The sequence below is a fragment of the Chinchilla lanigera genome, unplaced genomic scaffold (assembly GCF_000276665.1).
Source record: "Chinchilla lanigera isolate Chin_1 unplaced genomic scaffold, ChiLan1.0 scaffold00082, whole genome shotgun sequence".
In the NCBI taxonomy this organism is placed as follows: Eukaryota; Metazoa; Chordata; class Mammalia; order Rodentia; family Chinchillidae; genus Chinchilla; species Chinchilla lanigera.
The window spans coordinates 5,413,293-5,440,166 of record NW_004955483.1 but is presented as its reverse complement, the minus strand read 5'-3'; the positions used below and the strand labels follow the sequence as shown (position 1 = coordinate 5,440,166).

Here is a 26,874-nt window from a genome sequence, read left to right as displayed (position 1 = left end):
GAAATAACGAAGTGGAAAATGTAGATAGCCTTTCCTTTTTGTCTGAATTTACTTAAAAAACAAGGAGCAAGTTTACCATACCTTTAAGATTTGAGGGAGGCTGTAATCAACCAGAAAAAATGGACGAATAATTTAACGGTCCAAATAGCAATTCACCAATTCAAAATTCCTGCCTTTACACTTTATAGATACATATACATTCTTTCCTAAAATTAAAGCATTGTATTTACATGATTGCTGCAATTAAGAGCGGGGAGAGTTTTTTTCAAAAACGTTTTAAATGACCAATGTAATCCTTTCGAAATTGTGAAATGAGGCATTTCTGTTAACTCCTTAAAAACAATATCGTAATGTTTAGAGCAACCCTGTCCAAGAGAAATACAGTGTGAACCACAGACGTTATTTTAAATTATCTGCTAGCCGCATTAAAAAGGTAAAAACCACAAGTGATTAGTTTCAATAATGCATTTTATTTAACTCGGTGTATCAAAGTGTTATTTCAACATGTAAGCAGCGTGAAAATGAATATTTTACATTATTTTAGTCATGTTAAGTGTTTGAAATCCAGAGTGTGATTTACTGTGTGTATTTCATAGCACATCTCAATTTGGATTTGCTACAGTTCAGGTGCTCAGTAGCAATGTGTAGCTAGTGGCTACTGCAGGAGATGGAGCAGCTCAAAGTGACTGAGTAATTTACCACTTGCCTAATACACTTGTCAAGCCAAAATCTATCTTTAATGTTATAGATTAGATATTATGAGCTGTATGACTTTGACCAAGTGACATTCTCTAAGAGACCTTAGTTTGCTCATCCGAGTTGAACTAAATGACCTATTAAGTCTTCCCTTTTATCCATGCCAGCTCTGAACTCATGATTTTCAAAATTCACTCTTCCTCAGCCTCTTTCATAATTTAGTATTTGAAAAGCAGCTTTCTTGTGCCAGAAAGGAAATTGGCAAGTGTCCAGTGTACCACACCCACACCTTTGTTCCCCCAAGTGTCTGCATCTTTCTTCTGAGTAGCCTGTACTGTTAGCGGTGTGTCTGGAAATGTAGCTGAGGGAGGTGCCCTGCTCTTGCCAGTCATCTCTGGATGCTTTGTGAATGAGGATTTTGACCAGAAGTTTTAGAGGGTTGGCAGGTAGGTAGTGCAGATTACTAGGTTACATAAATACTGAATATTTCTCTAGATCGGTTTTGGCTTTTTCCTCCCTTTCCCTTTCTCTTTCTCTCTTTTTTTTCTTTTTTTGTTTGTTTTGAATTTGGCTTACATATTATGTCATCAGTGAAAGAAAACTCCCCCAGATTTAACCTTCCAAGAAAGCAACCTGTTCAGGAACTCTTAACTGTGTGTGTGTGTGTGTGTGTGTGTGTGTGTGTGTGCGCGTAATACTTTTTCTCCCCAAAAGTATTCATAGCCCAGTATTCTTACATATTTTTGTCCACTTGTGGAAAAAAGAGTATTTCTTTATTCAGTGTTTATTCTTTGCCTGAGGTGAGGTAGATGTTTTTTCACATGTGTATATAGATAATTTAGAATTTTTTTGCTTTGAAATTTTTTAGGATTTTATTTTTCTACTGGGAGCATTCATTGGTTTTTTACTGTTTGTAAAGTTTCTTTATTGATATAGGTAATATATAATATTTATATAGTAATATGCTATGTATATATATTATAGCTCATATATAACTGAATCATAAGTGCTACAAATATTTTTCTGTTACTTTCAAACTTGTTAATGGCACTACTTCATATACAGTAGATTTTCCTTATCTTCAGGAGATATTGTATGTTCCAAGAACCCCAAGAATGGTTCCTGCAACCAAAAATAGTACCGAATCTCATATATATATATATATATATATATATATATATATGATATTCCTGTCCATATCTACCTACAGTAACATCTAGTTTATAAGTGAAGCATAGTAAAAGATTACAATAACTAATAACGAAGTAAAACATAATAAAAGTTTTGTGAATATAGCCTCAACTTTTCTCTCAAAATATCTCAATCCTTTTGTATTAATGGGCAGGTACCATATACAGTGTGGATACTCTGGATTAAGAAATATTTATATCCTGGATGAGATCACATGGAAAAGCATCAGGAATGGTATCAGATTTCATTATGCTACCCAGAATAGTATACAATTTAAACCTATAAAGTATTTATTTCCAGAATTTTCCATGTCATAGTTTCAGATCACAGCTTCCCAAGGGTAACTGAAACCGTGGCAAGTGAAATCACAGTTGAGGGAAAGCCACTGTTAATAAGTTTTAAAACTAATATTTAAAAACATCTCATTTATGGTGACAGGGCATTTATGTTTAAAAAGATATTGACAAAAGATTATATATGGCTAGTAACCTAAATTTTCTGCAAATATCTGGTGGTTTCTTTCTCCTTTCATCTTTTTTGAGGTATAATTGATAAATAAAATTGCATATAAAGTATACAGAGTGGTTTTGTGGTTTTATGAGAAGCTCATCAAAAAACTGCCCCCAGTGTGCTAAGTGGTGATTTCTAGGGACAAAGGGCAGAAGATCAAGATGATGGAAGTAAATGGAAATTTGTTCCAATTTTAGGATTGAGTTTTTAACAAGAAAGGGCTCTGTGCACATATTCCATCTTGGGCTCACATAGTCTCATGCATAAGCTCTCACGGGTAAATTTTACTGGCAATATCTATCCACGGGTCTGTAGTTAGCCTTCAAATGTGAAACATTTTCCCATACTGCCCAGGTACTGTAGAACTTGTTTGGTGTCGGGGAAAACAGATCTGTAATTTTAAAAAGTCCATAATAAAGAAGGTAAATGTATTTCACTTTGTTGGTAGATCTTGCACAATCAAAAAATAAATTCCAGAACATTATAGATAATACCTTAGGAGGTTCTAGAATACCAAGAAGAGGGAGGTGGCTAAGACTTGGCGTGTGTCTGAGATAGAAGTTCAGTCAACACTAGGTATAGGTCTTTGATGCTTGAGAAGAATCAGCTCACCCTGTGTCATGTACCTTATTTGCCATTCTGTTGGCTTTCCACCAGCTGGTGAAAATAGCTTTGTTGTAAGAATCAGGTTTTGCCTCCAGGTGGGAAGAGGCCACCCTGAGTTTCCCTTACTGGGGCGAACTCACGACTGGAAGAAAACCAGTCAGGAAATGAAGAGAAAAGCTGGAGAGGACTTACAATAGAAAAGACTTTATGGTCTGATTTGATTCCACTGAACTGCCTTGAGTCTGGTCTTTGTAGTCTACATTATTGTTTCGGGAGGAAAGGTTTTGGAAAAGCCAAATTGTGTTTAAATTTTTTCTCGTATTCAGGTTATTTCTGAAGTAAGAAGAAGATATAATAGGGTCGGTAAAATACTCATGGCATTTAATCAATAACCATATATTAAATACTTAAACATCTAGACATTCTGCTTCAAAGAAACATTCTTTACCTTTTGCATAAAAATCCTAAGTGTAGCCAAACAACATTTTTTTTTCCACAGAGGACAATTAAAAAAAAAAAAAACCCCTAATAGAATGCATTTTTTTCACTGTTTAGTAAGAGTGTGACACAAGCCTAGCCCCTTGGAGGATAACTGCCGATGCCTTGTCTTAGGAAGCCTTCAGTTGTCGAGTACCCTAATGTCCAGCATTTTGAATGTGATGGATAAGAGGCTCATTTCTTGGTAGCGATGCTATCATCATTTCTGACACGCATTCCTGTGTCATGGCCCTATTTCATTATAGAATAGCATTGTGGAATAAGGATGATATTAAATTTTAATGTTATTGCTATTATTGCTGTTGACTGTTTTAGCATAAGTATGCTTGGTTCTTTAATTCCAGCGTCTGCAGGACCAGAAAACAGAAGTGCGCATAAACAGTCAGGAAAATTACTATATACCCTGGAGACCCGGCATCACATGCTCTGCCTGTTGTGAATGATGAATCAAAATGGAAAGGTTATCATTTTCATTAGCTAGGAAAGAACAAGACCATACTTTTCTCCAAGTGTAATTACAGCAGTTCACTGGAAACATTACACTGCAGCAATTAGTCTAAAGGTGTATGAGAGGGCAGGCTTTTGCACAGACACTAGAAATATTATTTCAGAGTTTAAGGTCACAGCCTTGTGTTTAACATGTTCCAGGCAGCTTAGAAAAAGAGAGAAAGAAAGAGAGGGAAGGAGGGACAGAAAGGAAGGAAGGAAGGAAGGAAGGAAGGGAGGGAGGAAGAGAGGAAGGGAGGAAGGGAGGAAAGAAGGAAGGAAGGGAGAAAAACTAAATTGGCTGCAGCTAAAGAAAGACATTTGACATTTACCACAATCATGCTTTCAGAAACCAGTCAGGTAGAAAAATTGTATTTTATTATCTACAATAAAAAAACAACAACTGCAGAAGTACATGTCAGAATACTTTGTAGGATAAACAGATAAAATCCAAGTTTGTTAGGACTGTGATGTAAATGATTGTAATGACTTTGGAAATATACATTTTCATCTTCATTGCTTTCATAAGGCAAAGAAAGGACACAAAAAGGGACACACACATAAGGTCTTTATCACCTTATCACTGTTTTTAAGAAAGAAATGTGGATCCTACGTGGATCCTCAAAAAAAAAAAATTCACACATATATATATATATATATACACATGCCTGACCTTTGTAAGGTTTTTATTGGTGTTACAGTTGTTATAAATCAAATTGAAATACTGAAATTTTTCTAACCCAATACTTCAGAGGAAAATTGAGATTGACATTAGTCTCCAAACCACATCTCAGGTTTTCTAAGTACAAAGCAGAGATGAGAGAATAAAAGAAGTAAAGAAAAAAGTAAACTGTATGTAAAGTTTATATTTACAGCCACATGTGAGTTGAAGAGAAAAGTTTTGCATTTTCTAGTGCACGGAGTACTCATACAAGTACCATTGTTTTTACTGAATTAAAAGTGTTAACCCAAAGACCCTAATGCCTTTGTTTCATTTGGGCATCATCTGCCTTTCTTCAAACAAGTCTTCTCATTTTTTCTCTTTGAGTCCTTATATGGCCTTGTGTGGGGTACTGTTTGGGACAAATGGGGAAAGAGTATACTCGAATGAGCATTCATCCAAAAACCAAATTATGTTGGAAACCACTGCTTTTTAATGCAAGTGTGTGTTTTATGCGTGTTTTCCAGCCATATGGTTAGAACTGATGTTTCTCACAACTTCAGGCACTTGGGAAATTTTAAGCATAGATGTGACAGAAGTGACACAGCTAGTTGATTATGTAACATGCTGGAAAATCTATCCAGAAATTGAATCTTAAAAACATTGCCTTTTGTTTATCACAGATGTTCCTCTGCTTACGGAGAAGGCATACACTGCAGAGTTAGATCCACAGTGCTTAAGCGTTCTACAGCTAGCAATTAAATAGGGGGCGCTGAGAAGTGGGGATAGTGCGGAGACCTCCTTTTCTCCTTTCTGCTACTAGCACATCACCCATCTTGCTGGACCTTAGTTCCCTCTTTGAAATCAGTGATTAAGCCCCTCCTGAAGTCTTACAGCCTTTGTCTGGTGAACAGAATAATGCCTTTATTTTCTACTTTCTTAGTTAAAAAACCACTAAGAGTGTTTCCCATATCTTCTCACCTAGGTCTGAACATTGTACAAAACCCACTCATTCACAGCCGAGGGCCCCAGTCCCCAGCAGCTCTGGGAGATCACCAGGGAGATCACACAGGGTCTTAGAGGAATTTTTTTTTTCCTGCACTGTCCCTCACATCAATGACCAAATCTGTGGAATGGAGGGATAGTTTTACAAGACCATTTTTATAATTCATTCTTTTGTTGTTGTTGTTGTTGTTTTCCAGTACCAGGAATCAAACTCACAACCTTGCGCTTGCCAGGCGGGCGCTGTGCCGCTGAGCTAAATCCCCAGCCCCTATAATTCATTCTTTACAAAGTGGCTTTTAAAGTAAGATTAAGGTAGTCTAAATGAAGTTCTGTGCATCCTTTCTGCACTGACATTGTAAGTTACCAAGTATACCTGGTTTGCAAAAGCAGGTGTAGAGACTGAAGAATCACTTTGAGAAGTCCACAGAGCTGAATTTAGGGACAAACTACAGGTAAGAACTGCCCCTTGCTTCAGAGAGGTAGAATCAATTTAATTTCCTGACAAAATCCTCAATGTTGGGATGGGAAACTGGGTTTCCCAGGGTGTTCTAGTACCAAGGAAAGCCTTCAGCTCTACCATGTTACAGAGACTGAATATTTTTAAATTAACTATAAATATCACATACTGATACAGCAAATAAGAAAAAGAGTCATCTTTCTTAGGATTATAGAAAGGGCTTTGTTGAAATTCTAACAGACTTTTTAAAGAAAAGTTCAAGTCCCCTGATACATTTTGAAAGACTTTGCAAATGTTTTTTAGTAGATATTAAAGATCATTGTTAGTTGAAGCACAGCAACAGAAGGGCTGTAATTTGCAGAGGGCTCTAAGCACACATTTACTTTGAGGAAAGGGAGAGCCTACCTTGATCTGATCCCCGCAGTACCTTGTGAGCATACCAGTCCCTAACCTACAGATCCACTGCGACTGACTCAAAGCTTTGGAACAAATAAGCCCTTCAGTGTTATAATACACCACCCCTTCAGCTCTCCTCCGTCCTGCCTTTTATGAACTGGCCATTTCATAGATGAGGAAAGTGCAGGTCCCAAACATGGCCAGGTCTTTTTCATCTTAAAACATTCTACCAAGATCTTAGGTCCTCTTGCACTACTGTCCTACCCAAATATGTGGCTCCTGATGTTTCTGAAAACCCTCAAGATGCCTCCCCTTGCTCCTTGTCATTCGTTTCTTCCTGTCCTTCACCGCAGCAGTTCTCTTGAAGCCGCCTTCTGGACGATTTTGCAGATCTGCAGTTTCAGTTTCAGTTTAATCGTCTCTGCTGAACAGTCGTCTTGTGCTGCCAGTCACAAATTGTGTGAAAACCACGATGTTAGGGATTTTGTTCGCTTGGTTTTCAAAGTGATGTAACCTTGCATTCCTATGGGTGGTTCCAGGCTTTGGGCAAGGTTCTACGAGTGATGGAGAGATAGCCATAGGAGTCTGCTTCTCAGCATAGTGCGGGTGAGACACAGGCTTCCTGCATCCTCCCTTGACACAAGCCCTGGCCCTTCCTGCTGGATTGACCATCTCTGCCATTAGTATAGCAGGTTGCTTGGCGGTGTGATCTTAGTGCCCTAAAGACTTCTGTTGCTTGCCTCTTTGTTGCAGATACAGATGATCTTGGGCAATGGCAAATCAACTGATTACTGTAAATCTTTTTGTCTGCAGGTCTTTATCCACACTAAGTTGTAACATGGAGGTGGGGAGACAACGGTTGGAACTTGTAGGAGGCAACTGATTTTAGGAGGAAATTTGGCTTATATACGTTTGCTTAGCCCTTACAATCTCTTACTGTGACCAAGGCAACGTCGCTCTTCCAGAGTTCTCTCTGAACTCTTCCCTTCCTTACCTTCTTACTGATTTTAAGATTATTTGAAATAGTTGCTTCTCTTAAAAGGTTGTATTTGGATATTCACTTCAGTATAAGTTCATTCATAAAAAAAAATTGAGCACTTTTATTATTGTTTTTTAATACATTTTTGGAAGTGTACATGGATTACAGCAGCTTTTGATTGAGCCCTCACTTTCTATGCTTGTGTTTGCTCAGTATCCTTTGGAGAATTCGAAGAGTCTCATCAAAGAGGCAAAGTCCATGGGCCAGGGAACAAATAGTGTGACTAGAAAAGCATTTGCCATTATTATTTAATGCACAAAACAGCTCTCCTGTGAGCCCCTTTGTCAAATAGTTAAGTACTCACCTACAAATAGTTCTCTGATGGTTGGTGGAAAGCCCAGCTCTCTACTATATAAACATAGCAAGTCTTCCTAACTGTGTGTATATTTTACTGTTCTCATGGGAGATATCATTGGAGATACCAGAGAAAATAAAACAGCACAAAAATATTTCTACACCTGTCCACATGAATTCTAACAAGAGCAGAGAAGCAGAACACCCTTTCAGTGGCTCTGCATTCTGATACTGTCATTAATTTCCTGAAAACTTAATGTTAGATGAAGTGTAATTGCAAATTTCCTGAAGAACCATTGACAGATACTTATCCTAAGTTATAAGCAACTCACAGTGTGAACTGTGTGCAAACAGTCTAAGTTTTTTCCAAGAGAATATACTTCAGTGAAACCCAGTATTCACCAGTCTGTTTTTGACAGACAGAGCCATTCAAGCTCAGCATAGAAGTTGAAGAACTTCTATGGGGCTACTTGATTTTCTCCTGTTGGAGGAACTTTCTCTGGTTTTTCAGGGACTTAACTAAGTCCTGGTATGTACCATCTCCAAGACTTTACAACCTTTGGCTAAGCGGGCTACATTTTGAATGAGATGGGGAACTAGATGGCAAAGTATGGCATTTTTAGTTATTGGCACTGGATGAGGAAGTGGGGTGTTTGATTTCTATTTTAATTGTTAGGTGGCCCAGTTAGTGCAGCTGTGTTTATGTTTCTGAAATGATAACTGCCTGATCGTAGTGGCAAGCCCCTACAAATGAGAATAGGAATTTCTTCTTAAGAAATCATCTTGCCAGTGTACTTCAATTCAGGGGGTTGGATTTATGAAGCAGCAGTGACAAAAATACTTCCAGGAAGTATTACTCAATACAGCTGATTTGCTAGATGAGACATTTTGACAACCTTTAAAAAAAGTAATTGATACTTTAAATGCTGCACATCACAGTGGAGTAAACTTGGAGATGATGGTGATTCTTCCGTGTGCTTTTTTGCTTTGGTTGGTTGTTGGAGAGTCACATTTCTTTAATGATTGGCTGATTTAACTTTTTGGTTATTAAAAATACTTGCTTAAATTGTAAGTGTAAATCAAACAATCCCATACTTTTTGCTGTCCTTCTCTTTAAAAGAAAATAATTAAGTGAGCATAGCATCGGTACTCCAGCAAAGACAGAGAAAAATATATATAATCAGTAAATAGCTGTGATATTAGTAATCACAGAACCATATGCAATATGCAAAATGTTGAGATGCAAGGGCCTCATGAGTAGCTTTTGGAGGCATTTTTCTTTAGCGTTACAACCCTCATAACTCAAATTAATGTTTATTACTATTTCATATTGCCAAAATATTTTCATGAATTTGGATGGGAAGCAGCTTGTTCTGGCTTGTTTTGCAACTTTGTTTCAAGAAACAAAGTGATATTTAGAAGATTTTGATATGTCTTAGAAGCTTTAATTATCTTACTCATGTTGAAGGAAGAAATACAATCAAGTTCTGTTTCATAGCTGTGTAGGAAAAAGAGATCATACTATGCACTTTTGCATCTCCAGCATAGTGAGTGAAGAAAGGGGAATCGGTCATTTGAAGAGCGTTAACCTTTAATAATTAGCCACCTATTCTTTAAACTCAAGAGGACCCGAGGGGACCCAGAAGTATTTGGGCTGGCATTTATTTTGGGATTCTCAGGTACTTATCTTTATCTTTCCATTTTTTTTTCTCCCTTCTCTCCACAGATTGGTGAAAAACAACAAGTGTTAGTAACAGAAGAGTCTTTCGATTCCAAGTTTTATGTTGCACACAATCGATTTTATGAGCAGGTAAGAGGCACTTCACTCTTCTTGAGCTTTCTCCGAAATAAGAAAGAATTCAGAAAAGTTTAAGCAAAGAGGATTTTAAAGGGGAAAGGGTTGAATCCTGATAGAGGGTGGCTATTTTGTAGCATCAAGCTGCCAGGCTACGTTGGGGCTCACCTCTGTGGCTTATTCTATAGAACATTCTCCACAAAGGAATAAGTGTATTTAGTGTATTCTAGTCGACACTAATCTTTGATAGGGCCAGCCCTAGGCTTTTTGGAGTTTGGAACCAGGCAGTTAGCACTGCTGAAGCTCCCACAGCAGGAGAAACTCCCCCACAGCAGGAGGAAGGATGTCCACCTGCGTGACATCAGCACCAAAGGGCAGGGATTTCCTCTCACTGTCCCGTCGCTCTGTGCTTTCTCTGTGTTGGTCTATCAGTTGGTTTTTCAGTGTAGTTTTAGTATTTTTTTTAACTTCTACCTTGATAAAAATGCTGGGAACGGAGGAAAAAGAGTATTCCTTGGGCTCAGCTCAAACTGAACAGCTCTGGAGGCCAGCATGAGGTTGGAAGCAGGTTCCCTTCGCAGTTCTGGGGGATCCCACAAGGGTGTAGGGCTCTGCAGATCGTTCTGTATCACATTAACTGTTGTAACATCAGACAAGGTTTCCCACTTTCCATTCCTGTCTCATAAAAAAGAAGAGATCTTTTTCTCTGGCTAAGGGCCAGCAGTGGAGAGCGGGACCCGGGAGGCCGGCATGGGCATGTCACAGCACGGCTCTGTCAGATGGGGGATGGGCAAGGGACTGCCTGAGTCAGAATGCAGGATGGCAGTGGCTCAGAAGGTCTCCGCTCTGGTGTCCACTTGGAATAATCTCAAACGGGGGCTGGGGATTTAGCTCAGTGGCAAAGCGCCTGCCTGGCAAGCGCAAAGTCGTGAGTTCGGTTCCCGGTACCGGAGAAAAACCAAAACCAAAAAAAAAAAAAAAAGGAATAATCTCAAACGGGTCCTTAGAAAATATGGGGGGGCATACTAAACTCGCTGTGCTGCAGCAGTAGAGATTGCAGTGGCGGAAGAGCTCCCCGTGCTCCCTCTTGGAGCCGCGTCTCTTCCCCACTGCAGGCTCATTACGGGAGACTAGGGTCCCCATCCAGCAGCCTTCAGCTCGGCCTAGAGAGGGAGGAGTGGGATTGTACTTGGATTGCCTCATTGCCCCTCGTCTGTCTTTCTCTTGCCATCAGGGTTTGTGCCACAGCAGGGAACATTTTTCCCTTCATTTTAAAGGCAAGTGCAAACCTCGTTAGCTGTTTCCTCCCATTTAAAGCAGCTGGGTCTTTTCCGATTATTAAAAGAGGAGGAGAAAAAAAAACTGAGCCCTTCATTCAGATCAAGGCAGCAGATCCAGGAGGGCTATTTTCCCCCAGAATAGTGCTGAATCCTCCAGGGATAGTTTGCTCTAGAGATTTTTTTATTTTAGAAAAACTGATTCAAAAGGGCTTTCATATCCTGACACCAAAGCTCTTTTTGTTTGTTTGCTTGCCGTGAGTAATTTGCTGCCCAGGTGACCTTTCTCCTGCACTTTGATGAAGTGAACCCACTGTTCATAAAAATCAAACTCAGAAAGACCAAGATCCAGTTTGGCTTTTTAGAGAAATTAACTGTGGAACTTCTGGGTCTCATCAGACTTTTTTGTCTCTACAACTAAGCCTATCTGAGATGTCATTAGAATTTTTTTCTAAATAAGATGAGTTCCAAAAAAAAAAAAAAAAAAAGATGAGTTCCAGAGGTGAAGATCATTATCTAAATTTCAAAGTACTGCAGGGGTGGAATTGGTTTTGGATCCTAACTTGAAAAGATTGGCACGTAGCTGCAGTGCTAAACCAGAAGTGTGAGGGAGACTTAATGCATAAAAACTACCTATTAGTCCCAAAGGAGGGGAAACATTTGCTCAAGGTAAACAAGTACTTCCATCAGTAATCTCCAGTGGAAAGAGACCAGCTGATCGTTTCCTGTGAACCAGCCAAGTTCCTGCAGTGTAGCTAGGTCAGTATGGAGGTAGGCTCTCACTACTGACACACACAAGCTGCTTCTACCTGAGCCAAAGAAATGAGCGGCAGCCATCCGCCAGGGGAGTCATGTGGGGCTGAACACCAGTGGACTGTGTTATCGAAGAGGTTGCTTTTAAATATTCTTCTGCTTCTCCTGAAGCATCGTATTCACACATGCGCGAGTGCACACACGCACACTCCTATGCAAGCTTCATTTGACGTGTCTTCTCAAACCGTTACAACAGCTAAGTTGGAAGGTATTAAAAGTATAAGGCTTTCGTCATTCTTGTCTCAGTTTTCTTCATCGCAGGGGACGGCCACGAGCAGAATATCAAAAGCCCAGTTCAAAAGAGGCTGGTTGACTTCTGGGGACTTCCCAGCATCTGGCCATGGGCAGGCATTTCTAGGAGGAGCCTGGGAGAAAAGACCTGTTAAGGGCAAACAGAAATCTGAATCAAGTATAGACTTCAGTTAATAGTAATATATCAGTTTTGGTTTATACATTATAAGTATACCATAGAAATGTAGGATATTAATAATGAGGAGGAACTGGGTATAAGACATGCAAGAACTCTTCTCTACTGCCCTTGCCACAATTCTATAAATCTCAAATTATTTTTAAAGTTTGCTTTAAGAAATTAAGATTTCTGATTTTTCTCCTTAAGGTTTTAGTGCCAAAGAACCCTTCGTTCATGGGGAAAATGGTCGAAGTGGACATTTATGAGTCAGGAAAACATTTTATGAAAGGGCAACCAGTATCAGACGCCAAAGTATACACACCGTCCATCAGCAAACCATTAGCAAAGGGACAAGTCTCAGGTTTAACAAAGGTAAGTAAATGATGCTTTCCTCTCCGCCCTGGCAGTAAAACAGCAGCTGTGGAGGCACAAGGATTCCAGACCATATTTCTGTTATCATTTATAGTTCCCTTTTTATGTATGCATGAGGCTTTAATCCTTTCTGACAGATTGAAATCTGAATTAGAAAGATGCATTTTTGCTGATGTCTGTAACTTTGCTCCTCTGCCTGTAAAGGAAATAAGCTGCTTCTGCCTCCAAGCTAGATGCAGAGGATAAAAGCCATTCTATGCAGGTAAAATATTTAACTGAAGATGATCTGATCCAGTATGTTTCTGTATGCATAGATGCCCAGTGTAAGAGGAGAAGGAGAGGAATGTTTTCCTGCCTGCAAAGCTGTTTATAACGTAGTAAAACCTTATAGCTGAACAGGCACTAAACCATGCCACATATACGGTTATGATGCCTTTCACTAGGGTGTTAGCTGGATATCTACTTCAGTTGTATAGAGTGAAAATTAAACATTTTCTCTTTCTATAAAAAAGTAACCTGACCCCTATTTTATACCTTGGTAAATATGGCTGTTTGCCAAGCTCTCTCTTACATTTCATTGAGCTACAGTTGTAAAAGCTGATGGAGTGTGAAATGAAAATGTGTATCACATTTCTAAGCATCATTTGATGTCCTTTCTCCAACACAATTGTTAAGCGCTCCAAAAAAAGTATATAGCAATGACTTAACATACAGAAAAAGAGATAACTGATATTCATCTGGCCATGCAATTCCAAAATTGTTTTCATCTGTGTATAGCTTTTTCCTCAGATGAATTACAGGGCATGTTAATTAAAATAAAGGAACTCTGGCTTTTCTTTGGGAATAATAACAAAGAGGGTACTTTTTTATCCTTGTTCCTGCTGATGGTGGTGCTCAACTCTGTCCAGGAGGAGCGGCACCTCTCCTGAGTGTGACGAGTGTATGCAAAGGATGGGACTAGCTTTTGTCAAATCCTTGAGTGTGTCATTCTGCTAAAATTCAAAAAGCTTACCCTAGTCCCCGGATGTGGTGGTACACGCCTGTAATCCCAGCACTCGGGAGGCTGAGGTGAGAGGATCGTTGTGAGTTCGAGGCCAGCCTGGGCTACAGAGTGGGCTGAAGGCCAGCCTGAACTGCATAGCGAGACCCTGTCTCAAAAAAAGACCAAGAAAGAGAGAAAGTAGGAAAGGAAGGAAGGAAGGAAGGAAGGAAGGAAGGAAGGAAGGAAGGAAAGAAGGAAAGAAGAAGGAAGGAAGGAAAGGAAAAGAAAGGAAGGAAGGAAAGAAAGAAAGAAACAAAGAAACAAACAAACAAACAAACAAACATACCCATTCGTGTTTGTTCTTCTTTAAAAGAAAATCTTATCTGGAAGTTGGGATGGGTGGCCTGGAGGGAACAGTAATCTAACACTTAAGTTGTATTACTAGAGATTTGGTTTTTGATATGTTAGGTAATATTTTTGAAATTTTTCAAGAAAGGTTTTAAATTGTCAAAGGGAAAAGGATTTCACATCAAATGGCAAATTGTTATTTCAGAGTTCCTGCCTTTGTACACACCTATTGAAGAGAATAGTGTCCTGAAACATCGCCATTAATAAGGCATAAAGACAGGAGCATCTTCCTAGTACTTCCCTAACTATAGACTTCCTTTCTAGAAAGTCAGCCTCACTTCATTCTGTTAGGCATGTTTCTGCCCTCCCTTCCCTCATTGCAACCTAGAAAATAGGACCATCAGTTCTACCACCTGCCTTACAATGTGTGGGATGGCCCAGGGGTCCTAGGTAAGATGAAGAAGAGGTCAAGTGACTGCTGGGCCCACCTGGGCTTCTAGAAATAGAAGCTAGCTCTTGCTTGCTTGTTCTGTTTTTTTAAATGAGAGGGACTAAGTCCAGGGCTTCATGCTTGCTAGGCAAGTGCTCCACACTGAGCTGCATCCCCAACCTTTCTAAATTTTTATTTTCAGACAAGATCTCACTAAACTGTCCAGGCTGACCTATGAATTTGTGAACCACCTGCTGTAGCCTCTCAACTAGGTGAGATTATAGGCACATACCACCATGCGTGGCTGCTGCAAACAGACTTACAGTATGCACAACGCTAAAGGGTTAGAAACACGGATTTGGGTATGTGCATTCAGGGAACAATCAGGCAAGCTGTTTACCACCAATTGTGACTTCCTGTAAACGGAAGAACATGGCTTCTACCCTTCAGTGCTATTTTTCAGCTTTTAAAGATAGGCCACACTTAGTGGGACCAAAAGGCCTCATTAGTGAATTTGTCCTAATATTACGTATAGTTTTGCTGACAACAGAACCAAAATGAATTGAGCAGAAAGAGAAAAGCTTTGTTTTATAGGATTTTAAAGCAGATGATAGAGGTGGCTATCAAGAGGCTTTGAGCTCTCTGACAGTGGACGTAGGTGCTGGAACTTCCAAATGGAGAAATCAGCTTAACTCCATAGGGTTGCGGCAGCGTGGCCTGGGGGTCGGGTAGACCTGGGTGTTCATCTGGATCGTGGGTGCTCCCCAAACACAAAAGTCCTCAGGGCTTTAGTTGTGTCTGTGAACTGGGGGTGATCATGAGTATCTCACAGCGCTGACAACAGGAATACCTTCCCTGGTGTGAGTAAACCACCTCGAACCACTCCTGGAGCAAAGTCCTTAGTGGTCCCTCCCCATTTCATTGCATCGAAAAAGAACCTATTCCAAGACAGTGTCTCATACTGACATGTTATTTTTTTCGTTAATGATTTGACCCCGATATGTTGCATTTGGCCGGCGTAAAAGTGTTTCTCTATTAGGATGGTCATTTCAGTGCCAGAGACCCAATCTCATCCAGATTTATTTATTTATGTATTTCTTTGTAAGTAAACGCATGTGCGCAGTACATTCGGCTTACCGTCACTGTGGAACGAGTACGTGTACATCATGGAGCTTGGTGGGTTTTTGTATCCCTTCCCTCCCGCGTCCCTCCCTCCTCCAACTCCCCTTTCCCCACTGTCTTTCCTACTGCTATTGTTCATCTCAGCTCATGTCTCTGACATATTTACATTCGTTGATCAGAATTTCTGAGTTTTCTAGGCATTTCCTGAGTTTTTCTAGAATGTCAGCTCCTCCCTACGTACTTTACAGAGAAATCTAGAAAGCCCAAGTATCTAAAACGAAACACTGTGTGAAAGTTTTTTCCTATAATTAGTGCATTTCCTGAGAACTGTAGGGTCATCCTTCGAGCTGTTGGCCCTGTGCTTTGGACTTCTCTGTCTCACTGGAGGCCCTTCTGACTCCTTTCAGTAACGCTGGCGGGGCTACAGCAGCCAAGGGAGGAAGTCCAAGCCAGGGGACAGGAGAGCCAGATTACAGAATTCCAGTTTTTCAGTGACAAATTTGCTGGCTTTGTGTATGGCATTAGGTTCCCCAAACCTTGGATGTCTTGCATGTAAAATGATAGTAAATAGTGGTCATTAAGGAACCTTCTAGCTCTAAGATTCAGTGAGTGAAATATTTCATTTCACAAAAATGGACCAAGCGCCTACCTACCCCGTGGCAGAACTTTTAATGTCATAAATAGTAATAGGAGTCAGGCCTTGTTATTTTCAAATAATAACAAACAGTATGCCCAGAACACAGTGGAAAACTATAATAATGTGAAAAGATTACTGTCCGCTAAGAAATTCAGTCTCTTTAAAAAAGCACTTAGAAACATCTTTGTATGAGTATCACTCGCCCTTTCTTCAGTTTGATTAGAAGAAAGGAGAAGAGAACAGGAAAGAGACACAAAATTACTCAGATCATTTTTAGGAAAGATGGAAGTGAAAATGTCACCTCCAAATTTAAGTAAATATAAGTAATTTCAAAAAGATCGTATGATATTCAATGGAAGGCTGAAGCTCGATGGAAGGTCTGAACCTCAAAGGGATAAATATAAGCAAAAAGAAGTATAGATCATGAGCTTTTCTGTGGGGCCTGTCAGGAAACGTTGTACTTAGGATGGGAGAAGGAGGAGAGCAGGGATACATAGGTCCAGATGGATGTTAACCCTCAGAGTGTGATCCCATTAGCCGTACGGTCACCGTTATATGGGAACTCATGAAAAATGCACACTTCCAGGCTCCACCCCTGGCCTCCTGAGTCAGAGAAGGACTCTGGGGCTTCAGCGGTTCTGGGCTGTCACTGATACACACTGAAATGTGAGACCACTATTCTAGGGGCGTGTGTGCTATTTTCAAAGCAATTTGAATGTTTTCATGTAATAACACTACACTCTCCCTGTACTGACCTCAGAAACTGGCTGAGCATCTCCTTGGGTGATGGAGACTGTCTCCTATCTGTGTGTATTAATGATTCTTCAGAAGGGGTTGCAAAAGTGGTAGAAGGGATAGGAAAGGGCTGTGTGTGTATGTGAAAGCAGGCCAGAGGGAGCACAAAGCTTGCATAAAACAGTTTTAAGATCTTAAGAGCATCAGTTGATATTTTTACCAGGCACTGAGGTGCAGCCTAATTTTGTGATCACCTGTTTATCACGATGATCTTTTCCTGCAGTTAAAATCTCTATGGAAAATTGCTATGTGGTTCAATCATTCCATCTGAAAAAAAGATATGGGAAGACAGACCTACTGTTGCCTGCACCAAATCCGTGGCCACTCAGTAGTATGAAAATGATCAAAGATTGGGATCTGTTTTGGGTTGTTGTTTGAACTCTGTGATGGACATCTATTCGTAGAAATTGTCAACATACAAAAATAGAGTATAATCATCCCACATACCTCTTACTCCCTTCGCAGTTGTCAGCTTGTGGCCAGGCTTGTGTTATCCATGTTCTCATCTACCGCTGTATTCTCTACTCTGATTACATGTAATGAAATACCATTTATCAGTTTATTTCATCTAGAAACATACACTAAATATCTCTAAGATGAAAATTCCTTTTAAAATCATAATCATAATACATTATCAAATCCCAAATTCATTATCTTTAGGCGCCACTAGCTACCTGCTCAGTGCGTACTGCTGTGACCGGAAGCCAGCATTACAGAGTGCTTATCATGGGCCCGCCACTGTGCTCAGTAGCTTATATATCTTAAGTCATATCGTCCTTAAACCTGCGAAGAGGTCACTGTCATTATCCCAATTTCATCACTGAGGGACATGAGCATCAGACACAGTAAAAATTGTACCCAGAATTACAAAATTAGAAGGTAAGAAAGACAAGCCCAGAGTTATGTACAATCTTACCAACTTTCAAGCCTGTGGTTTTAGTTTGTTTTGTTTGGCAGTACTGGGAATGAACTCAGGGCCTCACACCTAGGGAAGTGCTCTATCACAGAGCTACAACCCCTTTTTAAAGGTTTGAGACCTGATCTCATCATGTTACCTAGGTTAGCCTCAAACTCCTGGACTCAACTGATCCTCCTGCCTCAGCTTCGAAAGTAGCTGGTGTTATAGGCTTAGACTACCTCATCCTGGCCTATTACTGTCTTTTTTTTTTTTCCAGTATCAGGAATCGAACTCACGACCTCACACTTGCCAGGCAGGCTCTGTGCCGCTGAGCTAAATCCCCAGCTATTACTGTCTTTTAATTGTGGTAAAATATGCATAACATAAAATTTACCCTTGTAACTATTTTAAGTGTATATTCAGTACTGTTAAGTAACTTCATATTGGTATAAACCAGTCTCTAGAATTCTTCTCATCTTATAAATTGAACTGTGAGGCACTGAGCAGTAACTCCTCATTCACCCCTCTGCCAGCCCCCTGGTAACTTCTAATCTACTTTTTGTCTCTGAATTTAACTGCTTTTGGTACCTCAGTTACATAGAAATACACAGTGTATTTTTGTGACCTTCTTATTTCACTCAGTATATAATGTTCTCCAGTTTCATCCATATTATAGTATGTGTCAAATTTCATTTCTCTTGAAGGCTAAATAGTATTCCATTGTATGTGTACTCTGCATTTCACTTCTCCATTCATCTGTCACCAGACTTTTGGTTTCTTCTACATTTGGAATATCATAAATAATTAATACTTGCTATGAACATAAGCATACATATCACTCTTCAAGTCCCTGCTTTCAGTTCTTTGGTAACTTTATTTTTTTGAGGGACTGCCATACAGTTTTCCAAAGAATTCATACCATTTTACATTTCCACTAACTGTGCCCAAGGTTTCCAATTTCTTTGTATTCTCACCAACACTTAATTTCTGTGTTTTTGATAGCAGCTACCCTGATGGATGTGAGTCAAGCCTGCATTTTAAACCCAGGTCCTATGATTTTCTTTTTTTAATTACAGGAGGCTTATTTGATAACTTCCAGGCTGTAGTTTCTTTTTTATATATCAGAGTAAGCTTATACTGGACCCAAGGAAAGGGAGGGCAGTATTAATCATCTTCTCTGTGTGTTTAGTTAAAAATAGTATTAGAATGATATGTTGGCCATAGGGAATATAAACAGAGGTTTGTCTCATTAGAAGCTAACTGGTTTTACTGCCTGGGTTCTTTATCCTTGTATGACCCATTTTATAGCAAATCATTAGAATCTTACCATTTCTCAGATCAGTACTTAAGAAGTCAGAGTTGTTCTGTCCAGTGTAAGATGGGAAAGAAGAACATTTTCTTCTGTGATGTTAATTATTGCAGTGATTTTTCTCATCATGATTCATTCCTAGGAGTAATGAGTCACTTGAAAGCAAGGTGGCATGGCTTTGTGAAAAACCAAGCAAGGATTTGGAGTCTGTCAGATTTGGGTTCACATTATCATGACAAGTCCCATGATTTTGTACACCTTACTTCCCTGAATCACAGTGTCTACAAAATGGAGATGACAACTGATTCACTGTTTATCATTACATCCAATCTATCCCTAAATTAGATGTGGACAAAATGCCTCACTCATAGCAGGTATATTAAATATGTGATGAAAAGGCTCAATAACAATAGTTTATTTATTTATTTTTTGGTACTGGGAATCGAACTCAGGCAGGCTCTTATGCCACTGAGCTATATCCCCGGGCCAATAATAATAGTTTAAAAAGCACAATTTCCTAGCTTTTATTTTTCTAACTTTTTAAAGAACTTGGCTTCCATTGTTTTTCACTATACAGTATAATGTAGGGCCTAGGAACAGGAATTCTGGATTCTCATTACCTGGATTCTCATTTCAGGTAGAAAGCACATGACCTTGGAGAGAGTGGGTCTCTCTGCGTCTCGTTTGTCTCCTCTGTGAGGTTAATTGTAGTACTTGCTTTATAGGATACAAATAAAAACAGCTCCATAGTCAATACATGCTGGCTACCATTCCTGTAATCATTAATAACATTATGTGGGATACATGGTAAGACATTATTTTACTTAATTGAGGAAGGTAAACCTTGCACATATTTGATCATTTCAAATATATGCACCAGCAATGGATTTCTCAGAGTGCCAGCCGGGTGAGGCCTGATCAAATGTAATACGTCTGAGAACTGAACAGAGATCTGTTGCAATCCTATAGCACGGGCTGGCCTTGCTAACAGGCAGTTCTTCCTCTTCCTCTTTAGATCCCTTTTCCCGGGAGAATATTCTACAGTGGAAACTTGGCCCTTCCGTGTTGTTTCTCGAAAGTTCAGGGAAGCAGCCCCAGGGTGCCTGCCTGCCACCTGTTTCCCATCTATTGGGACTTTGATCCTAATAATGGATTCACTTGAATGGTTAGATAGCTCGGCACCAATACAGCCGGCTGCGCCTGGAAAGGAAGCAGAGGTTTTAAAGGGTGGCATGGTTTTCCTCATTACCGGACAAAAGGCCAGCGGGACATTCAGGTGTACTGAGTTTTATGTATAAACTATACAGTACTTTCGGAGCTTTGGCCCTTAGAAAAACACTGTTAAAATGCTTTCCTCTCCATCTAACATTCATTTCCAAAACCACTGAAGTGAAAGGGTCTATTAGTTCAGGGCCAGATTGGAAAGCACATGAAGTCTGCATTCATGAGGTTAAGAAATGGCTTAATAATTAAGTTAAAACAGTTGTGAGTGGATCTAATTTCAAACAGATCAGCTAACCATGTTAGAAGCAAATGAGGGTGTTTTCCTTCCTATTTTCCTCCCACCCCCAAGATATTGGCTCCAATCCCAAGAAGTTTTTCCAGTTCCTTTTTTCTTTTTAAACTTTATAAAAGACTGAATTCTTTATTGTCCATGTAGTAAATTGGTGTCACAAACAATTAAAATCATCATGCATTTAATATTTTGTGCTTTTCTTTCGTATTGCCTCTAATTAGTTTCTTTTGCAGATATTTAGGACAGGTTTGAGTTCCAGAGTTTAGATAACATAGCTTTTATTTACTGCTGTTGAGCTGTGTTTTATTGGACATTGCTCTGAACTAATACGATCATGTCAGTGCAGACTGTGTTTAGCATGCGTACAATACCTTCTGTGTACCAATTTGAGTACGGTCCAAAGTATCATCAAAGTGAGCTGAGGGTAAACAATTAGCTTTCATTTTATTTGCATCACTAATTGCACAATAGCTGATGATAATTTTCCTCCTCCTGAGGGTTGTAGCTGGGGCATGGCGAGGTGGAATTGCATGCATCAAGGAACTAATTGTGCTTTGATAATAATAAGAGCTACTATTTAGTGAGCCTCTACTATGTACTTAATACTGAGGGTTTTTCCTTGTGATGCTCTGGTTTGTTACTCGAGCCTAGGCTAGGGCAGCTGAACACAGTGTCCGCTACGCTGCTGTGCACACTCACAGAGAAGCCTCGCAGGGTGTAACTGGGCGGACGCAACCCCTGCCCCCGTGAGAGTAGAGGCACAGGAGCATGAGCTTGAGGCAAAGGCACCAGCAGACTCCCAGTGCAAGAAAGGCAAAGAGCAAGAGCAGATTCAGGCCCCTGAGGCGTGAATCACTCATGCAGGTAACATTTGGCTTCTTACCCACATATGTTTCCACTTTCATTGAGCATAATATGGTCTGGGCACTGGACTCAGTATTGGAGATAGAAATAATAAAAGAAGTTTCGGCCTTCAAGAGTTTGGGCTGCCTGTTCTGTTGGTTGTGCTGTTCTGCTGTGAACCTGTGGGAGGGGCTGGGTGAGCAGAAGGCCCTTCAGGAAGGACCCTAGCTGCCCTGTAGGACGTAATTACTTTTGTGATGAAAACATAATTTAATGGGAAATTTTTTACCAAGTCTAAAGTGAATCTCCTAAGAGGTATTCTTCATCATGACAGCGTCAAGTGGAAAGTTTTCCTTCTGAGAACCAAAACTGTCAGCAGCTGAACCTAGAGGGTCATCGAGCCTTTCCTGTCCCTGCAGACTGGAGCAGAACATTACCTCCTGTGACAATGGGGCCAGGTGTCCAGAATTACTTTCAGCGCCTTCATTTTTTTTTTTTTTTTTCTTTTCTTCTGGTACCAGGAATCGAACTCATGACCTTGTGCTTGCCAGGCAGGTCAGCGCCTTCATTTTAATATTACTTCTCCTTCAGATGTCTTTGCTTTTTTACTGTTATCAATGCCAGATAAGACCCTGTGTCTCAGTTTGTCTGGAACTGTCCTAGTTTATGCCTTTTCCACTCCCCAAAAGGTGCTGATTTGGGGGATAAATTACATGATGACCCTATGAAATCCCTAAGAGATCCAGTGCTGTGTCAAGCATTGTTTGGGATACAGGAGTGTAAGATATGATTCTGCCCTCCAGGAGACTAAAGTCTACTTGGGAAGAGACTATATTTGCTATGTTATAAATGTTTATATCTCCCCAGAATTCAGGTGATGGGGTGACGAGGTAGGGACTTGCAGAGAGTCAGTTATAAGTGCAGAATTGCTATGATTTGGATTGAGGGCCCAGGAGCTGCCTTTACCCTTTCAGCCATAGGAGGACACAGCAAGAGGGGACTGTGGGAGCCAGGAAGTAGCACCCCCCAGACACCAATCCTGGCAGCATAATGCATAATCTTAAAGCATAATCTTAAAGCTTCCCAGACTCTAAAATCATGAGCAATGAATCTCTGTTGTTCAGAAGCTGTGCATTTTTGATAACAGCCCAAATGGACTAGGCAGTGGATACATCATGTATTCTAAGTATGAATGGCATCATACCATAAGGGGTTGGAAGGCTCTGAAGAGGTCTCAGGGAATGTTCCCAGACAACAGAAAGGACATCTAAAGGGGTGCTAAATAGTTCATCAATCCTTGGAAGAGCTGAAGCTAGATCTTCGCTGAATTTTCTTGAAACCATACCCACACCCACACAGGGGCTGCTGCTGGTAAGGGGCACTGCATCTGTCCCACCAAGACCGGGTCCCTCCCCTGTCTGCTTCCTCCTGCTTTCCAGTCAGGGTCTGACTGGAACCTGGGTCTTGTGTTTGCACCCAAAGGACAGAAAGGTTGGGAAATATTTTCTTGAAATCTGTATTGGTAAAGTAGAATTTACAAGGTAGGGAAGTATCTTTGTAGAGGGGATATTTAAACACTTTCCATTACAGGGGGTTTTGTGGATGTGGTGGGATTAGAATTGAACTCTGAGAGTAAGAGGGACTTCATCAGGTAGTGAAGAAAGAAGTTTTCCTCACTGTAAAAGGAACATAACTCAAGTGGCAGAATGCATAGGAATATATCTGACCCTTTGTGCCTCCATAAGCAGTTATAGGCATTTGGAATCCAGAGGGAAATAATGTTCAGTATGAAGACTGCGGCTTCTGGGTTTTAAAGTGAAATACGGTTCATTCCTCACACATTAGCCGTGCCGCACGTATTAGTCCAGGTTCAGTTAGGCTGTGCTGCGGCAATAGAGTAATCCTGAAACCTCGGGCTTATCACCATAGCAGTGTTTACCACCTGCTCGCACCGAGTGTCTGGTGCCATTTAGCAGGCACTTCAGGGTCAGGGATTGCTCCACGGTCACTCCGGGAGGGACCCAGGTTGACTGTCTGTCTTCAGAGCAAGGAAGGGGATGTGCTGGAGAAGCAGACTTTCCACGTAAAAAGTGAGAAGGTGTGCACTGGCAGTCAAGGGGCTATGTCTCGCTCATGTCTTTCCCATGTTGGCCAGTCATTTTTTTAAAAAAGTCACTGGAGGTTTGGACGGGGAACAATTTAAGAATTGAAAGCTGGCAAAGCAAAAGTGCTGAAGAAGAAAAGGTAGGTTTTTGGGGGGCCCATGGAGGACTCGTTCTCAGGCAGCGTGACCCCTGAGTCTTCAGCCCCACATCCTAGGCTACTTTTTCTACATTTAACCAGTCCCCATCATCTCCATCACTATCCCGACCCTGCTTGGCTTCTAACTGCAGCACATAAACCATGAGGGGACTTGAGGTTGACCTTCCTGTAATGGTTTCGCCAGTCCCAATGAAACACCTAGGAGTGGGATTGTGGGGTCTCCAGCATGCACAACAGGCACTGTACAAGATGCCCCCATACTGTATCTCCCAAAGTGCTTGTAGGGTTGGATGCCGGCACCAGCAGTGGGTGGTGTCCTGGCCCTCTGCATTCTCACCACTGATTGGGTTAGGCTTTGAACTTGTGCCAACACTATGTGGGTGAATTGGTTCCTCATTGTGGTGTTAACTTGTATATCCCTAATTACAAAGGATGTTGAGTATTTTTAATGGTGAATTGGTTCCTCATGTGGTTTTAACTTGTATATTCCTAATTACAGAGGAAGCTGAGTATTTTTTAATTGATTTATTGGTTCCTTGATGTATGTATTCATTTCTTATTTAGTGAAGACTATATTAAGTCTTTTTCTCATTTATTTCTATTGGATTTCAACCTTCTTATGTTTAGGATCTGTCTCTTTTGAGATATAGTATTTCTACATCTTTATGGGGTACACTATGCAGTAATTCAATGGGTGTATACAATGTGTACAAATCAAATCGGTGTAATAAGCATTTCTCTACTTCTACATCATTCATGCTGGGAATTTCGTGCTCTTCTAGTCATTTTGAAATATATCAGATTATTTTGACCAATAATTACCCATTGTGCTATAGAAAACAAGAACTAATTCATCCTATGTGTTGTTGCTGCTTCTTTAACTTCTCCACCTTCCCCTTCCACTCCATTCTTTGCCCAAGTCATATTAGTTCCCATAAATGAGAGAGACCGTATGCTATCTTCTGCATCTGGTTTATCTTGTTTAACCTAGTGAAATGTGGCTGGGTATACCCTTCTTGTTCAGTAGTTTTTCCTTTCAAGGCTGAATATATCAACCCATTTCTTCTGAGAAATCTGCTGTAATTTTAATGGGGATTCCCATATATATGTGTTGACACTTTTGCTGTTTTTAGAATTCTGTCTTGTACTTTTGACATGTCAATGTATATATGCCTTGGTGAAGGTGTTTTTTGGTTTCTTCCACTTGCAGTCCTTTGATTTTTGTCTTTTGTGGATATCTATATCTTACTGAAGATTTAGGAAATGTTTAGCAATTATTTTACAAGATAGGCTTTCATTGCCTTTCCCCTTTTCTTCTGGGATTTCTACAATGTGAATATTTGTGAATATTTGCTCATTTGTTAATGGTGTCCTCCAGCTATGTTTTATAGACTTTCTCCGTTATTATTTCCCTCTGTCCTCTTTTCTCCCTCTTATCTGACTCAACTCAAAAAATCTGTCCATGAGTTCAGAGATTCTTTTGTTTGTTCTATTGTCAAAGACTTCAATTATATTTTTTTATTCCATGGATTAAAGTTTTTAATTCCAAAGCTTCTGACTGGTCTTTATTATTTCTGTTTCTGATGAATTTATCATTTCTAACCTGAATTGTTTTTTCTCATTTCTTTATATTTTTACCTTTATTTCCTTGCATCTCACTGAATTTCCTTAGGATTATTTTGAATTCTTTTTTTTATAACTTCATAGATTTCCTTCAAATGGCAATCTGTTTCTGCAATACTATTGTGTTCCTTTGGATTTCCTTTTATCACATTTCCTTTTATTTTCCTTTTGCCTTTACACTGGTATATAGGCACATCTGGTATTAACAGTCTCCTCTTCAATTTTTATAGAGAAAATTTGGTAAGAAAATACAGCTTTCATTGTTTAAATAGGATATGAGGTATCAGCTGCTAGGTGCTTTTGTTATAGGTAAGTTCAGGTGAGTTGTTCAGTGTTGTGAGCTCTTTGGTTGTAAGAGTGCAGCAGTTTAGAAAGTGGCTGCATGATGTTGTACTGGACCAGTCTTTGGCTCCACAGAGCCAAGAACCGATGGCATGAGAGTTTGAGATCCCAATTTCCAGGTCTCAGTGGTGAAGTAGAATAAACATAGATGAGACCGAGGGTTGTGGCACCAGTGGCTGTGGTCCCAGAGCTGAGCTCCCTGGGGATGAACATGGTAGATGCATTGGCCTGTGGCACTGACTACTACAGTGGACTCCCTTCTTAAGGTCCCATGGGATGACCACAGGTGAGGCTGAGGCTGTGGGATGCAAAGAAGATCTTCCCTTGGGGCAGCTTTACAGGGTGCTGGGACTCTTAACACTGTCTGCCACTTTCTCAGAGTTCCAGGAACCACATGATACCTTCTCTAGGTGGCAAGCCCAGGCATGCATGCTGCTTGGGCTTTTTGCACCAGTACTGCAGTCCCAAATCTCTATGTGGCCTGGAAAGAAACTATCCCTAGTTTCTGCCAGGTGAATGCAACCAGTGCCAGGCTGGTGCACTGCTGGCCAGAATCCTGGAGTTGCAGGATGTGGATGGAACCTTCCTCAGAACCGGTGGCTCAGGTACAAGCGATGCCGGGGCATTTTATACCAGCAGCACTTTCCCAACCCCATACCATTGGAAGGAGAATTTCCCTAGTTCTCACAGAGCAAGCATGGGTTGGAGGTGGGCTTTGGCTATGGCAACCATTGATCCTGGAGCTACAGGGCGCTGAGAGGCCCATTCCTCCACCCTGTGAGGTGTGCCCAAGCCTTCTGGTTCAGGGGGCCAATTTCTAGCCCCTAGACATGATGGTGCCTAGCAATGGCTACTGCAGCAGCTTAGCTTCTGGGGGCTGGGGGGTTCCCAGTATGGGTTCCTTCCTTGAGCAGTCATGCTGAGACCAACCAGCTCCCAAAGTAGGGTTAAAGCCTGTGAGGACTGTGGGATTCCCCTGCCATTAGGACAGCTAGGCTGCTGCACGTCCTTTCTGGTTACCACTTTCCAGCACTGTGAATATGCTGCCACCGCCTCCACCCACCCCCGACACGTACCCAGCAGCTGGGATTGGAACTGCCTTTCGCGTTGTTCTTTTCTCTAGAATTACCTTCCTGATTCTGCGTGCTGTTTAAGCTTCCCGTTACTTCCTTGCTGATTCTCGAATTTGCCTCAGTGACTCCCCTCAAACTAGTTTTTTCTTGGTTGCCCTGGGTCTGCCCTCCCTCCATTTGTCCTGATTT

The 26,874-nt window shown here is 40.6% G+C and overlaps 1 protein-coding gene across 3 annotated transcripts in view; it reads left to right on the top strand.

Moving 5' to 3' along the window:
* Cdkal1 (CDK5 regulatory subunit associated protein 1-like 1) overlaps window positions 1-26,874 on the top strand; it is a 594,324-nt gene that overhangs the window by 552,905 nt on the left and 14,545 nt on the right. For all 3 annotated transcript variants that reach the window (XM_005403380.1, XM_013503828.1, XM_005403381.2), the window contains exons 13-14: window positions 9,566-9,649; window positions 12,341-12,505. In XM_005403380.1, coding sequence (XP_005403437.1) covers window positions 9,566-9,649; window positions 12,341-12,505 — 249 coding nt within the window. The remainder of the gene's footprint in view (window positions 1-9,565; window positions 9,650-12,340; window positions 12,506-26,874) is intronic.